The following is a 15,559-nucleotide window of genomic DNA, read 5'->3' as shown; positions in this document are numbered from 1 at the left end:
GATTTCCAGGCAACCACAGCAGTGAATCATGCTACTATACAGGGTAGATTGAGATAAATGATCAGTGAGCGGGCGTCATCTCTCATGCTCGCGCCGATGTCAGGAAGCATATGGGGACGGCGCAGAGGAATGGCCACAGTCTAATCATATGTGACGACTCTAATGAGTCAGTCACTTGTCATTAAGCTGTGCCTAAAGCTTCCTAATAGAGTGTGGCTCATAAATCTATTTGCCGTAATCAGGAAGAAATCAGTTGCACAGGTTTAGATTTATTTCCTAAGTATTTAGTCTGTGCATGAAATTATGTCACAGGTAATGCACACGAGTGATGATTTGCTGGCTGCTTCCAGATGTTTATTCTGATGCTTCTTGACATTATGTATTATCTCTTTACAGGTGCCTTGATGTGTACAGGCAAATACATATAGTCATAATTAATGTATATTGCATATGCCTTTTCGAGAGCTGTTTATTGTATACAACAGCCACTGGCTTACTCATTTTTCCTCTTCCTCTTTCTCTAAAACAGCTACCCCTTGCATTAAGGCCATCAGTCCCAGTGAAGGCTGGACGACAGGGGGTGCCACAGTCATCATCATTGGTGATAACTTCTTTGATGGCCTACAGGTCATCTTTGGCACCATGCTGGTCTGGAGTGAGGTCAGTTACCTTTCTATGCAAACTTCTGCCAAAAATAAATCCATGCCATGCTCTCGCCAAAAAACAACCACAGAGATTTGGGAATCACAACTAGGATCAAACTGAATTTGAATACAAAGAAAAAGCAATTAATGCACCTTTTTAACTAAAATAATTAAGCAACCTAATTAGCAAATGTGCCTGATATGGAAGATGCATTCAAAATCCACTTGGCTTACAAATCTGAAAAGATACGTGCCAGTTTGAATGGGCATAATGCTTCTGTTCTCGTTTTTGGTCAGCCAGTCTGTCTTGTTTCCTGTCTGTCCATCTGTTTTGGTCTTTTACTCATCAGTTTCTGTGCTGCCCATGTTGGGAAGAGCTAGATAAAAGAGGTAATTCTATAAAAAGCTTCTCATTGACAGTGCCATATTTATCTGAGAGGTGAGAAGAGCAGTGCCTGGCATATGAAAGCCCAGCTAAGTGAGCAATGAGAGGGACAGTTTAAAGCCATGTAAAGCAGCACCAGTGCTGCTAGCTTTGAATATGACAGAGAAACTGAGCACTCGCAGCTGCTTTGTAGTTGCACAGATCCTCTTCAAAAGTGAATGAGTGCAGTTTCACAAACACTGTAAGCAGTCAAATCATAGTCTAATCAGAGAACAATACAATACTGTTTAAGAGCTTAGACATGGGTATCTTAAATGCACATTTTTAATTTTTGTGAACTAGTTCTACAGTACAAGAGTTAGACAGTTCAGATGCAAAAAAGGTGGACAGAATTTTGATTATGTAATGACTTGGATTGTCTTCATCTACAGCAAACAAAAGCTTTACTCTAATTGGTTGCATGGCCAGATTTGTGTCACCATATGAAACTAACAGAAAAGGTCATCTCTGACTCCGATACTGACCAGTGACTTCTCGTAACTCTATGCAGCATGCCATTGATATTTTTCTTATACTAAAATGAGGGACAAAATAAAAGGAAGAAACACTGATGCTCTCATCATCTCAAAATATACTGCAGGATATGTTCAGAATAGAATAGATTCTCAGAAAAAAAAGGTACAAAAGCTTGGGTGGTACCCTCTCAAAAGGTACTAATAGTATGTATACTTTACATACTAATATGTTTAATTTAGGTGTGAATAAGATACAAATACCTTCTTGCTTTTGTACATTATGTACTTGCTTAATATATCATGTATACTCCACAGTATACACTGTATGCTGCCTACTGTTCTTTAAAAAATAGCATTAAACATTTAGAGCAACAATAAAAGTAGGCCTATATTGCTGTCACATGACATAATTATGTTGCATGTGTGGAGGTGGCCAATTCTAATATTCAAAACAAAACTTAATTATGAATAATTTAATGAAAATAGCATATTAAAAAAAAATAATTGAGTAAAAAACGTCTTATCTTTTGAAATAATGAATCATGAAAAATTGATGTTGTGATCAGTTCAGGTTCCTTTGGAACTGAAAGGTCATACACATTGTATTGTGTTTATTTTCATATTTTGTTGCCTTATTTCAACCTGTTTTATTTTGTCTAAAAAAGGCAAAAAGAAAAAAAAAACACTTTTCTCTTTCAGCTCATTACCCCTCACGCCATTCGAGTTCAGACTCCTCCAAGACACATTCCCGGGGTTGTGGAGGTCATTCTGTCCTACAAGTCAAAGCAGTTCTGCAAAGGTACACCGGGCAGATTTATCTACACAGGTAAGAATAACATTAAGCACCCTTAGCTGTACTCAGCCTGCTGCGTACAACCATCATGTCTTATTCCTTTTCAACTGTTCTTGATTTCTCGTCGGTCTGGGTTGAGTAAGTCACCCAGTGTTTCCTATAGCGAGAAACCTACGCCATAGAGGAATCCTACCTATTTCCTGAGCACACAGCTTAATGTGAACGGCTGTGCCTAGAACTCCAGGAAGATCCTGCAGCCTGCACAGATAAGGGAAATGTAGGACTTATCTTATGGAGGAAAAAGAGGTCACCTGTGATATCTGCTGGCTTCAAAATGAGTTTACTGTACACTCTACATATTGGGGGTTCAGCCAACGAGAAGTAATTAACTTCAGACTTCCAGAAGTAAGGGAAGCGCATGATGGAAGTGTATGATGGAATCTAATGGTAAAACAACGTGAAATAAGTGGAGGAAGAGGTGAAGAGTTTGTTCGCTGATCTTGCAGCTTTTTTAGTTTAAATTTAGAGTTTGCAGTCAAAGTACAAGCACAGCTTTTCTGAAGAGCGGTAAAACGCTGAAGGGAGCAATGTTAAAGGCCTGTCTCATTAATAGGTTTAAACAGTGCACAGCTGTGGGTATTGTTGGCTCAGTAGGTGTCTATGTATATGACTATGCATTCGTGGGTGTGAATGAGTATGCTCGTTGGGTTTATGGTGCTGGACTTGGCTTCTTTTCATGGCCTATTCAGCGAGCACATGGGGAAGAGTAGAGGGAGGGATTTAGATGTTCGCACACAACCATACAAACACACGTACAGCCACACACCCTCCAAACAGAGGGCAGATGGTCACCCCGTTTTATGGCTGCACTTCTAGATGTGCCCCTTTTGCTAAAGCTTCAAACTTAATAACCATCAAGAATGCTTTTGATTAAATGTGCCGTTTTAATGCACACAGCACTCAAAATCAATGCTTTTAATGACAAGAGACCAAACGCAGAGCTGTCGGTCTCCACACACATTAAAATGGTGCCCAGCCCTCAGGTTGGCCGCACCATGCAATTCTCCTCAGTTTGAAGCATTTTGGGCCATCTCTCTTCCTCTTGTCCCCCTGTCCCAGCTTCTGCAGTGGGGTGTCAGCCTGTGTGTGTGCGTCTTTCTCTCCTGGCTCCAGTTGGCACCTGTGCCTTGCCCAGTTGCCAGTGGGTACTAATCATAGAGTATTGGCAAAGCTATGTGGCAGCTGGCAGTGGAATTACACATGGGGCATCTGGCACCTCTAATCAACTTCTGTCAGGCAGAGGAGATGGGGACCTAATTAAATCAATGGTGCACTGATGCTGCCTCGCTCAAACACCACACAGCCATGCGGAAAGACTGAGTCGTACCTGGAGAACATACCTTACAGCCATGGTGGAGAGAAAAAAAACAATCCTTTCAGGAAAAAAAAAAAAAAATTCATTTTGCTGTTTACTTTGAATGCATGGTTCTCACAAGTATACATGTACCATGTGCATGATTTTAGAGTATTGTCTTTGAGTAAATTATGACACTGATTATATTTGACACCGTTCCGTCTGCAGTGATAGAGCTGTGTTTTGGCTTTGACTTCACTCTGATTATGAACCCAGCAGCCACCCAGTAAATGGATTCCTCAAAGGCTTCTCATTTCAGAAGTCTCGGATTCTCTAGGATTCTTGGCACACGCTCATGTGAACTGTGCCTCTGTCTGGCTAACAGTTTGTAGTTAAGGGGATAGTTCACCTAAAAATGAAAATTCTGTCATCATTTACTCACCATTATATTGTTCCAAAAGGGAAAATTCTAAGAAATGTGATGAGAGTTTTTTCCATGCAATTACAATAAATGGGGTCTAAGCTGAAAGAATCAAAAGCACTATAAAGTTTGTGTGTGTGTGTGCGCACGTTTTTGTGACAAATGAGGACATACATTTGTATAATGACACAGGTATGACACAGGTGAAGGTGTCCCATGTCCCCACTTTTCAAAACGCTTATAAATCATACAGTGTTTTGGGAGGAAAGCAGAAATGCACAGTCTCCTGTGAGGGCTAAGTTTAGGTGTAGGGCAATAGCATATCCAATTTGTACAGTATAAAAACCATTACACCAATGGGATGTCCCCGCTTTTCACAAAAACAAACGTGTGTGTGTGTGTGTGTGTGTATCTGTCATATTGTGTTACTAGCAGATTCAGAGATAGACATGAGTACCAGGTAGTGTCACTAATGATCGATCATGAAAACATCGAAATTCAGCAACTCTGATTTTGTGATGCGCTGAGGTGTGATTTACGACAGGAGGCTACCTGTGTTAGGATTCATCTGACAGAAATTTGGTCTATAACTGCACAAGATAACGTTCACGCCGAGACAGCAACAGCATTCGCTACTCAGTACTCTGGAGAAGTCATAACACAGCACAAGCTCACCCTGGAGAGACAACATCTTCCTTTTAGGCAGCTGGATGGAGTACATCTGAATGGAGTAGAACACAGGAAATTTTAGGCAAGGTAGTTCACATGACTTTTAACTTCATAAGCCGTATTAAAAAGGCAGTGAGTTGTCAAGGCAGCTGTGAGGTAAATATACGCCTACACGGGTAATTACGATAAAATACTGAAAGTGCAAAGAGATGCGTTTTCTGAACAATATACCATCGGGTTTGCCCGTATGCCAGTATATTTTAATTTGTAGTTCACTTTTGCTGGGGGGGGTTTGATACCTTTTGCAACAGTACCTATATTAATGAGTATGCACCTCATAAAAACAATAGCGGAACATGATACCAAATATGTTTTCAGTAAATAGTAACTTTATAGTATAGTAATTTTGGTCTGTTTCTCACATAAATATATCATATTTAAGGTATGAAATGTGTGGTACAGGAGCCATCATTTCCCATCTCACCAGGCACATTTTTGCATTGCTGGAATGCTAAAGTTAAGGCCTTTTCACAAACCCAAGCTTTAATGAGGAAGACCCAGTCAAAGTGATGTAACCCACAGTTACTGGGCCTCTGCAATTACACATGCAGAAGCTCTCTGCAATTATATTTATCATCAGAAACAATTAAACACTCACTGACTGGGACATAACCCATCCTGCATGGCACTCCGCAGATAAGAGGGATGAATCATTCCTCCCTACTTTCTCTCTCTCACCCTCCCTTTCAATTCATCTGCAACAAATGCATTTCCATGTTTGGTTGTGTATTACTTCTCACCAGATTGCCATGTTTGCATCATTCGTCAAAGGTGTTTTCCGTCTGTTTTTGAGGGAAAGAGGCAGAGTTATAATGCTATCTGCCAGTGAGCGTATGTGAAGCCCTGTGCGGCCAATAGATTGGAGGTGTTGATGAATCGCTTGAAATGTTCAGCAGGCAATTCGTTGCTGCTCAGTATGCAGGCCAGTGGGCTGAACAGCACCCATCAGGCCTGATATTAAAAGACTCTGCTCCATCACGTTAGAGGGAGCTCTCTAGGCCTGCCCAATGATTAAGTCTATGGGAGGCATTTATCACTTTAGTTGAGGAAAAGCCAGACTTCACATCATACATGCATTCACCCTCTCTTTTAATGCAAATGCATGGACGTTGGGGTCCAAAAGTGTGAGACCACAAGGAAAATCAGTTTTATACTAAATTATATCAGCTTAACAATTTGAGTTAAAAGTTAGCTTGGGTTGACACTCAGAATGTTTTAATATTTATTTTGCTCATACTTTTGCTTTAATGCATTCAAGCTGTGTGGAATCCTTTGTGTAAAAACCGATTATCATGTTATCCATAATTTTATGAATGATCCAAAGATCAACTTATGCTTGTAAACACAAACATCTGTTTTTTTTTTTTGTTTTTTTTATTAATGGCCTAGAAATATTTCATATTTATTTTAGATTGTTCATAGTATATTTGTTTAACATGGTTGCTCTTTTAATTATTCAAAATCCTAAATTATACTTTTAAAAGAACACTTTTCTATTTTGATTTTAAAAATGAATGTATTTCTGTTATGGCCAGTGCTAAATTTTCAGTTGCCTTTCTTCATTCTATTTGGCTGATGTGGTGCTCAAAATGGTGTTCAAAATTTCTTGTTATAATTCATGTTAAAACTGTTTTGTTGCTTAATTTTTTTGTGGAATCCATGATACATTTTTTCAGTATTCTATGTTCAAAAGAACAGCATTTCAAAAAAAAATTTTTAATGTAACATTATAAATACCGTTGCAGTCACTTTCAATAAATTGAATGCATTCCTGCTGACTGCATTTTTTTTTTATGAATCAATAAATATTACTCACCCCAAACCTTTAAACGTTAATGTAAATAATAATCTCTACATGGTCTCAGACTTTTAGACCCCACTGTAAATGTAAATCCTTTATGCATTCATAGTCACCGACTTATTTTTTTCCAAGCACTAGATTTGACTGAGGCTTTCTTCTTGAGTGGGTTGAGTGATCGTTCGATTTTGATAATGAGTCTCTTTAATTCTATTGACAAATGGGGTCACACTGGGTGATCAATGATAACCGTTCCAATTAAATTGCTAAACCTCTGCATGGTGGAGATTGTAGCCATAAAGATATAGAGCAATTGGTTTGCTCAACAGCGGGGTGTCTACAGTGGGCCATTTCACACAGATGTCTGTCTTTTAGAAGCTGCTGCTCACGATCAAGAAAAAACAAGTCATCCATTTTACGGCCACAGGTTCCAAGATTTTTTTCTCCCCCATGTCTTAAAGTGATGCCTTATTTAGCTTGTCGGATTTTCCAAATAAACGCAATCACTGGGTTTATGGAAAAATGGATAAAAATGAGATTGTAAGGTATTGATCCCAGCGTAGGGAGGTGCTGAGGAAAAACAGGCCTCATCTATATAGGGAGAGAAATGAAGCAATAATTCAGGCAGGCATCGAACACCCTGCCACTGAGCCTATCGATTCCTATCCACAGCATATGAGATCACACCTGAATGAAAGAGAGCTCTGGGGAAAACAGAGAGAGAGAGAGAGAGAGAGAGAGAGAGTGTAAAACGGAGTCTGCCATTCCCTAACATGTACAGAACATTACCACCCTGACATTAACAGCTCTGTACAAAGCCCACAAGTGCCTGTTAAAAGGTTCTTCTAAAGACCAATTACCCAGCATGCCTTTCTGCTCTGTCAGTCAGGGATACTGTTCTAGCCCTGCAGGTTTATGTGTGGTCAGCTGATTCAATTTACCACCAGCAGCTCAGCGCTAGCATCTGGTCTCAAAAACAGGAAAGCCACAAATACCGTGTTCTCGCCAGTCTAAAAACTGCCGCCCACATTCTGCCCTCGGGCTTCTGTGCGAGATATTAAGTGTGGGATTTTTGGTGGTGTAAGGTATTTTAAAACGCACTGTTTTGACTGGCTCCATCTGCTTTTGACAGCTCTCATAGTATTGTCTTTTAGCAGTGGCTCGTTCCCCTCCTCTCCTTTCCTCTCCTCTCCTCTCCTCTCCTCTCCTCTCCTCTCTTCACCCCCGCGGGCCTGTAGTTATTATTGTGAAATATGAAGCGATCCGGCTGTGCCTTCATGAAATTTCAATGAGCATTGATCTGTGTGATTGCGAGGAATCCTTCAAGCAGTGGTTGTTGTTCATTTATTTATTTATTACTGATGTGTTTTACTCGTTTTGATCCTATCTTCTGGAGAAAAAAGGAGAGCTGTCGATTGTTAATGTATTTGTAGCTTTCCTTTTTTGGAAAATTGGCTAGGTTCCTTGATAGTTTTCTTTTTTTTGTTCATGTGGCAGAATGTTCAATTTGCGCCTCCAGTAGCTCCGTTTAGATCCGTAACGGCCCTATATTTGCCTATATTGATTATATTCATTAAACGTAACGAGATGGCATGGTATACAGTAGATATTCTGCTCTTTTAAATATTGATTTTGTAGATTTTATTTCAGCTCATGAGATCACATGTAACCTTTTCGTTCCCCTTCACGTATGAAATTGGAGAGCTGCAATGAATCTGTGATGACATGAAACCGACTCTATCATATATGTTGGTTGCTGGCCGGTGTTATTTCTGTTGTGAAACCGTTCCCTGAGCCCAGAAAGAAATGGAAACCGCAGCTTGCGAGTTTCTGGAACTGTAAAAGTAAACAAGTGCATGGACAGTTGAAAGGTGTTTCTCTATAAATATACAGGTCTGCTGTGCATGGTTTGGTAAACAACGTTACACACCATGTAGGACATAGAGGCTCCGGAAATGAAGAAGCTCATGGGATTTTACTTCCCTGTTTGGTGTAAGTGTATCTCTCAAAATACACTGTTTTATTCTAACTTTCTGACAAAGTTCACTCCATGACCCAGCACAGGAGGGGTTTTTTTCTTCTCTGTGTGGTCTCAAGGGTTTGGGTTTGTTTTTGCGGTAACTTATATACTCTCCCCGGTCAATGTCAATTTGATTTGTGACATATACCAGAATTACATGGACTCGTGCCCATTAAATGTTTGCATCATTGTTTTCAGTGGGCGTTCAGTGGCTATATAAAATTAGTAGCACTATACTGCTAACTGTTCAGTACACAGTCTCTTTCCCAGCAAGTGTGCATTATCGAGTCGGCTGGTGAGAGGATTGTACAGTATGTGAAAATCAATAGCAATGAAGGAGAGTAAACATGTGCAGATGTCTGTAAGTGTGGTGGAGTATAGACCATCCATCTCTGTATCAGCACATTAACTCAACACCCTCCTCAGAGGTGCTTTGCATCACGGCCTGCGCCTCATTATGCTAGCACACGGGTCCACTTGAAAGAGACATACTTTAAATGTTCCCTGTCTAGACCCTCACAAAAGTTCTGCTCCAGCAGCCACTTCATTATTCACTCCTAAATGAGTTTAGTGTTGATTTCCTCAAGACCTGCATGTGCTTTCTTGAAGAAAAAATGTATAATGAGATTGCAAAATAAATGTCTTGGGCCTTGGTCCATGTCTCACAAATCATTAATTATTGTTATTATTTCAATAAAAAATAAAAATAAAAATGTTTTCATAATCTCTCATATACATGCAATATCTTCATCTTCCACTGAAACAACTCTTCTGATGATGTAACGTTTTAATCAGAGAAAAATATTATAAAGCAGTTATCACTTTTCAAAATGTATTCAAATCCTGTTGGACACAATCAAGCCATGGCATGCATTGTTTCTGGCAATGTTCATAATATTCATTTTAGTTCATTTTATTTTTTAATTTTGTTTAATTTTATTTATTTTTGAAGTTTTTTTTTATAGATTTTACACTATTGTTTGGGGTCAGTAAGATTTATCTTTTGGAAATAAATTAATACTTTTATTTAGCAAGAATGAATTAAAGGGGTCATCGGATGCCCATTTTCCACAAGTTGATATGATTCTTTAGGGTATTAATGAAAAGTCTATAACATACTTTGGTTAAAATTTCTCAATAAAAATCATCTCTGTTTTCATCAAGCCGTATTTTTAGTCCATGTTGCTTTAAATGCTAATGAGCTCTGCTCGCCCTGCCCCTTTCTTCCGTGGAGTGACAAGCAGACTGTAAAACTGGCTAACTAGCACATTATTAGGAAAGGCGATTTGCAAAGATTCATAAAAAACGTTATACTCACTTCTTCTGTAGATGAAGCTGGATCACAAATGATTTGCGTGAACATAGATGCATTTAGGCAGATCGGGGATCGGCGCATTCACTTCAAAGCGAAAGTAACGTTAATCCTCTGCGTCTTCAGCGGCTCAAATGTCAGGAGTAAATGTTGACTGCTATATTCACTATTACATCCAACAACTAAACATTTCAATCGCTTAATCGGAGACGTTCTTGTCTTCCGATGGCGGACAGCTCTCAGCTCACTCAGGGCGGGTCTAAGGTAAGATGGCATTGTCAATCAACTATCGTGGGAGCGTCTGTACAGAACTACGTCATTCTGACAGGAACCTCAGAACAGCCTGATTTAAGAAAGGGGTTTTTTAAATAGGGATTTTAAAAAAAAAACACTGGGTGGATTTTTATCATTATAGGATGGATGTGTACGCACACTTCCAACACACATTTACGTTTAAACAACTTGAAAAGCGAATTTTGCATCCGATGATCCCTTTAATGAATGAAAGTGAATGTTACAAAAGATTTCTATATGTTAAAATAGAACATTTATATGAAGTTGTAATAATATTTCACAACATTACATAGTGCATTGTTGAGAAATTTCTTTCCAAAAAAAAAAAAAATCCTGCCAACCCCAGACTTTTGGATGGTATTTTAGTTTCACCCAGAAATACGTCAGATTACAGTAGTTAAATGTGTTGCGAATATTGCGTCATTATGTCTTCAAGCCACAGAAGCTGGTTGCTGTCCAGACCTTGCAGCTATCTTTCTCTTTACATAGTTCATTCAGCCCACGCTCTTTTACGCTTCCATTCACTCTCTCCTCTACCTCCATGTCAGACCTGCTGTAATAGTGCACAACACAATCTTTCATTCAGCCTCCATCTAATCCTTTGCCATTACGATATCCTGCAATCTGCTTCCCCCCAGCCTCCATTCATGCTCCACTCGGGCCACTTCTGTGCTCTGCACCGGTCCACACTTCCATATCCCTGTTTCCAAACCACCAACAGACCTGATTACAGGAAGCCTATTTTGATATGATGTATTGTCAGCCGCGGGGCGGCTTTGAATCATTCTGTCACATTCGACTCTTTTTGTTGTTCTTTCCTTCACCGATAGCTGTGGTCTGTTCTCCATCATGCTCCGGGATTGTTTTAACTGTTTTTACTCTCGTCTTGCTCTTTAAGTAAACAGCCAGTCAATCACAGTGCGGTGTGAGCGACTGTGCATCCAGGCGGTCATTGCGGCCGAGAGAGTCGAGGTTAATGCCGCCTCTCAATCAGCGAGTCGTTGAGCCCTGCTGTCTCGCCGCATGAGGTCTGCTGTTATTAGCCAATGTCAACCGCTTTTTAATGAAGTTGCGGTTTATTGTAAAAATAAACATGACATTTTATAGAGTTGGTTGGGATGCAGACTTGTTTTTTCACAAATAACTTCTTTCTCTTCAATGCGTGTTTCAGGCTTCATGTCAAAAACAGATACTGGACCAGCATTTGCATGTTCTCATAAAGCTGTAGATCCCACCTGCCATTGGATGTTGTATCAAGAGGCATCGATGTACAGTCATAGCTGCCCCTGTTCCCCGGTGGAGGAGGGCCAGGCTGGGCACAGCTTGTGTTCTGGGCTCCAGGGGTCTGGTTCTGTCTGGGCCCTTGGCCATCTGAATCCACTCCACTGCACTCAGAGGCTGCCCACAGTCTGTCCTCTCAGCTGTGGAGCTGATGGGAGCTGGGTGAACTCCCTCAGGAAACGTCCAGGCTGTGGCCTACAGGGCAAACAGAAGGGAGGCCGGAAGAGAGAGAGGCTGTTACACTTCTGTTTTTTTTTTTTTTCTTTTACCCCCGTCTTCAGCAGGACAATTAACTGAGGGCCAGATAACTCCAGTCCTCAATTGCTATTTTTTTGCTGCTCCTCCTCTGTTTCTGTTTGAGATTTGATGCTTCAGGCAAAAGAAAGGTGGTCAGTCTATCTAAAGAGAATAAGAAAGGGGGAAAGTACATGTGAAGAGTGAACAACTGTTTGAGGGACTCTTGGATATCTTATGTCACATACCCAAATCATTGTATTGTAGTATATGAGCATTAAAGTAAGATCTTGGCCTCTTTCCTGACTTCCTTCTAATGTCTAATACATTATATTCAACTTGTGCTTCTTTGTCTTTGTTCATTGTAAGTGCTGATGGTTGTTTAAGTATGATAAAGTTAAAGGATAGACAACATAGATCCCCATTGCTTATTTGAATCAAGCAATTATCACCAAAGTGAGATAAAATAACAGACATTTTGATTTATTTGACACTTTCATTTATATAATTTTCTCTAAATTATTTGATAAATGTTTAGTAAATTTTCGAAAAATATATTTTGTGCACCAGCTTAAAACCAGCATAAAGTGGCTCCAAAATTGATGTGGACACTTTAAAATGTATGAATTTTAAACTCAGCCATTTATTTTAAAATAGGATAGGGCACTTTTCAAAGACAAACATTTAAAAAAAGGCTGTTTGTTAGGTTTTAAAAGATAAAAACAATGGATATACAGTTTAGAATGAATATAAAAAGTATTTTGACACTTGTCAAATGCTAATTATTTCGAAACTCAACTATTTTGAAACTTGTCTAATGTTAGTGAATCAATGAACTACATTCTGACTCTGAACTCTATTCTGATAGGAGACCTGTGTGACCCTCTGTCAGTACATCCACTAAAAATCACTAAAACGATGTTAGAGAAATAACAGTTGTGAGAAAAGTTTGAATTTTAAAAGTTTAAATTTGTTTGATACTACTTGGTTTGATGTTTGTTATCTAATGCATTGAAATTCATACATTTGTAAGCATAGCTTAAATGTCTTAATGCTTTTGGGACCACTTTTCTGTATGCTACATATCAAATATCGAGTATCTCTGCTAACGTATATCTCTCTGTATATCTCTTACTCTCTGAAGCACAGAAGGGCTCTGTGTGAATGTGCCCCTGAGGGCTGGAGTTTAGCACCACAACAGATAAACACACAAACAAGCTCAGTGGGCCAGTGCTGGAGAAAGACCCATTGTCTCAGTGTGAAAGTCCCGCTCAATCCAGGGAGGTTAGAAAAACATTGGACCAAGCACCATGTGGTCCACCCGTGCAGGATGTTTAGCCCTATCACGCAGATCGGGTTCCTTTTTCAATATTATCTTATTGCTTTGTCCTCAAGTGAGCATTCGTGAAGCTGTCTGTGGGCCTCTGAGGAGTGGGAGGTGCCGCTTCACAGAAATGAAAACTTTAATTGAATTATTTGCTCATAACGGAGGTCTATAGATTTGTTTTGCAGATTACTGGTGCTTATGTATACAAAACAGAAGAGGGAGTTGAAATCAGAATTATTTGTTATTGGAGTTTGTTTAGGGACACAGCAAATTTAAAAAGGCGCCTTTTAGTTCTGTGTTGATCGTAATCTTGCTTATAGATGAAATGATCTAGCTGCTTCTGGTTATCATAAGATCTGTGCAAGTCTTTGTTAGCAATTGGTATAAATACTATTTTGCTGATGTGTGATATTAGCTTCTATGTGTGTTTGTGTTTAAAGGAATATTCTGGGTTCAGTACATGTTAACCTTAATAACATTATGTGTTCACCTCATAATGTTGATTGCAACAAATAATAACTTCAACTTGTCAATTTTTTGGTATTATTATTATTAGTACTAGTAGTATTAATTTTATTTGATAAAATTATTATTTAATAAATAATGATTAAATAATGAATAAATTATTGTTATGTTTAATAACTTAACTTAATAATGTTATGTATAAATTATATATATATATATATATATATATATATATATATATATATATATATATATATATATATATACAGTGGTGTGAAAAAGTGCTGGTCCCCTTCCTGTATTTTATTTTTTTTGCAGGTTTGTCACACTTTAATGTTTCAGATCATCAAACAAATTTAAATATTAATCAAAGATAAACCTAGATAAACCTAATAACTGGTTGGGCCACCCTTAGCAGCAACAACTGCAATCAAGCGTTTGCGATAACTTGCAATGAGTCTGTTACAGCGCTGTGGAGGAATTTTGGCCCACTCATCTTGGCAGAATTGTTGTAATTCAGCCACATTGGAGGGTTTTCGAGCATGAACCGCCTTTTTAAGGTCATGCCACAGCATCTCAATAGGATTCAGGTCAGGACTTTGACTAGGCCACACTCCAAAGTCTTCATTTTGTTTTTCTTCAGCCATTCAGAGGTGGATTTGCTGGTGTGTTTTGGATCATTGTCCTGCTGCAGAACCCAAGTTCGCTTCAGCTTGAGGTCACGAACAGATGGCCGGACATTGTCCTTCAGGATTTTTTGGTAGACAGCTGAATTCATGGTTCCATTTATCACAGCAAGTCTTCCAGGTCTTGAAGCAGCAAAACAGCCCCACACCATCACACTACCACCACCATATTTTACTGTTGGTATGATGTTCTTTTTCAGAAATGCTGTGTTACTTTTACGCCAGATGTAATGGGACACACACCTTCCAAAAAGTTCAACTTGTGTCTCGTCAGTCCACAGAGTATTTTCCCAAAAGTCTTGGCAAAACTGAGACGAGCCTTTATGTTCTTTTTGCTCAGCAGCGGTTTTGTCTTGGAACTCTGCCATGCAGGCCATTTTTGCCCAGTCTCTTTCTTATGGTGGAGTCATGAACACTGACCTTAACTGAGGCAAGTGAGGCCTGCAGTTCTTTAGATGTTGTTGTGGGGTTTGTGACCTCTTGGATGAGTCGTCGCTGCGCTCTTGGGGTAATTTTGGTCGGCCGGCCACTCCTGGGAAGGTTCACCACTGTTCCATGTTTTCACATGGACACTTTTTCACACAGGGCCATGTGGGTTTGGATTTTGTTTTCCCTTCATAAAAAAAACCCTTAATTTAAAAACTGCATGTTGTGTTTACTTGTGTTATCTTTGATTAATATTTAAATTTGTTTGATGATCTGAAACATTAAAGTGTGACAAACATGCAAAAAAATTTAAAATCAGGAAGTGGGCCAACACTTTTTCACACCACTGTATACAGTATAAAGCAGAAACGTGACAAACAGACAAAAATAAATGTTAAATGATTTTTTTTTTTACACACTAAAATCATGTTAACATGCATATTATTTTACATTTATTGTAGCTGTACCACTGAAACCTTGAGTATATTCAAATTTACTTCCATTGCAAGTGTTTTTGATTTTTTTTTTTAAGGAAAAGGAAGGACATGTGGAAATAACCTTTTCTGGTAATCAACATATTGCTGCCAATACTATCTATTGAGCTGAGCTTGCTCTGAACCTGGAATTGCCTGACACACAAGCACAAAATTACATTGCTGTTAAACTATAGCATTTGCAATGCAGTTGAATCTGTCACAAGTCTCATTGCTCACAACCAGTTTTTGAAGCTTTCCATGAAGGTTGTGCCATTGCACCGACTGCAAAAATAGACAGGATCCATTCACACAAACTGTTCAAGTGTTGTTTTATTCATAAATTGGTGCCTTGTGGTTGCAAACTGTTAAAGCATAGTGGGAATTGATACAGGTATTTTA

The 15,559-nt window shown here is 39.0% G+C and overlaps 1 protein-coding gene across 1 annotated transcript in view; it reads left to right on the top strand.

The window, feature by feature from the left end:
- Positions 1-15,559, top strand: part of LOC306853240 (transcription factor COE1-A-like) — a 130,333-nt gene that overhangs the window by 92,271 nt on the left and 22,503 nt on the right. The window contains exons 9-10 of the mRNA XM_079390498.1: positions 530-660; positions 2,244-2,370. Of these exons, the coding sequence (XP_079246624.1) occupies positions 530-660; positions 2,244-2,370 (258 nt within the window). The remainder of the gene's footprint in view (positions 1-529; positions 661-2,243; positions 2,371-15,559) is intronic.

The sequence above is a fragment of the Barbus barbus genome, assembly GCF_936440315.1.
Source record: "Barbus barbus genome assembly, chromosome: 33".
In the NCBI taxonomy this organism is placed as follows: Eukaryota; Metazoa; Chordata; class Actinopteri; order Cypriniformes; family Cyprinidae; genus Barbus; species Barbus barbus.
Note: the sequence above shows the minus strand (reverse complement) of the source record. Positions and strands in the feature narration are given on the sequence as shown.